This window comes from Prunus persica, chromosome G8, assembly GCF_000346465.2.
Source record: "Prunus persica cultivar Lovell chromosome G8, Prunus_persica_NCBIv2, whole genome shotgun sequence".
In the NCBI taxonomy this organism is placed as follows: Eukaryota; Viridiplantae; Streptophyta; class Magnoliopsida; order Rosales; family Rosaceae; genus Prunus; species Prunus persica.
In genome coordinates, this window is record NC_034016.1 from 11,513,744 (window position 1) to 11,515,384 (window position 1,641).

Below are 1,641 nucleotides of genomic sequence, written 5' to 3' on the forward strand. Positions count from 1 at the left end.
ACCTACTCTCTCTCTCTCTTTTCGTCTGTGCTTGTGGGATCGGGATATCTATGGCACTAAAAAAGTGAGGGGGTCCTGGGCAGCACACACAGTCATATCTATATAGTGTTATACACAGAGAGAGAGAGAGAGAGAGAGAGAGAGAGAGAGAGAGAGAGAGAGAGAGAGGGTCCATGTTGTCATTTGAAGGGCCAACATACAAGAGTAAACCCAATGGGCTTGGCTCCCACCAATGTCCTTGCTCACATACACGTACCCCAAAACACCCGTGGTATGTCCTTTCCTTCCCACACACCACATGACCCTCCCCAGTCTCTCTCTCTCCCACTCTCTCTAAACCCTCTTCATAAATACCCCTCTTACCCTTCACTCACTTCACCACCTACACCTCTCTCTCACTCCACTCTCTTATCTTTCCTTCACCCCAAAACCAACCCCAACAAAAACAGAAGAAAAAGAAAAGAAAGAGAAAAGATGGGCATCAGAAAATCAAACAAACTGGCTCAAACCGCAGTGCTCAAGCAAATCCTGAAAAGGTGCTCAAGCTTGGGGAAGAAACATGGATATGATGAAGATGGCCTTCCCCTAGATGTCCCAAAAGGTCATTTCCCAGTTTATGTTGGAGAGAACAGAACAAGGTACATTGTTCCCATCTCCTTCTTGACACATCCTCAGTTCCAGTGCCTCCTCCGCCAAGCCGAAGAGGAATTTGGTTTCGATCACGACATGGGCCTCACAATCCCTTGTGAAGAAGTCGTTTTTCGCTCCCTAACTTCAATGCTCAGATGAGATTTCAAGTTTTTGAAAGTCAAGAGATTTGTAGGATTTTCATGGAGAAAAAGATGGCCCAAGATGAAGCACCACAGAGAGCTTCTCTTTTTTTAACATCTTTTTTTCTTCATTTATCTTATCCATCAATCTTGACTTCAATTTGTTGGGTTTTTTTAAAATTCTTTTTGGGGTTGGAAATTTGGGAGTGTTTCTTTCTTTGAATTGAACCCTTTTGAGATGTTTGATTCTTGACTCTAACTTGAAACCCATGAACATAAGATGGGTTTGGTTACATTTTTGTATAAATTAATGTTTGAGATCCATTTTGCTCACAGAGGTGGCTTGTTTCATGTACCCTGTGACAGAAATATTAGTACTGTTTTTTAAGGAATTAATGAGAGATTTAATTGCTTGTTTGCCTTATACCAAATCTCTCTCTCTCTCTCTCTCACATACAAATTTAAGAACATGAAATTGAGATCTGTGCATGGCTTGAAGCAGCAGCTAGTACTAGTAGCTTGAGCTACGTGAAATAAAATCTGGGAGTCAAATCACAATCAGGAGCATCTGTTAGCTATAAAAAAAAGTGTAACCAAAAACATGTGAAAAAACGTAGCTTGTCAGAGAATGTGGGGTACATTGGCATAGGTACGGATTATCGATCAGGGTTTCTTCATTATTGCATGTACTGCTTGCTGATAAGAAATGTTGGTACTCAAAATAATTACGAACTGGAAAAATTAGTCAAATATCACATGAACTCTAGCCTTTGTTGGAATTTGCCATCTGTAAAAATAAAAATAAAAATAAACACATGCATCAGTTTGTCATCTAAAGTAAAATTTTATTGCAATGTGTCAATTAGAGCCG

The 1,641-nt window shown here is 40.1% G+C and overlaps 1 protein-coding gene across 1 annotated transcript; it reads left to right on the forward strand.

Annotated features, from left to right (window-relative positions):
* LOC18768105 (auxin-responsive protein SAUR50) lies at nucleotides 219-1,194 on the forward strand. The gene has a single exon (XM_007201374.2). It carries the CDS (start codon nucleotides 274-276, stop codon nucleotides 787-789), a length of 516 nt encoding a protein of 171 aa, XP_007201436.2. The 5' UTR covers nucleotides 219-273; the 3' UTR covers nucleotides 790-1,194.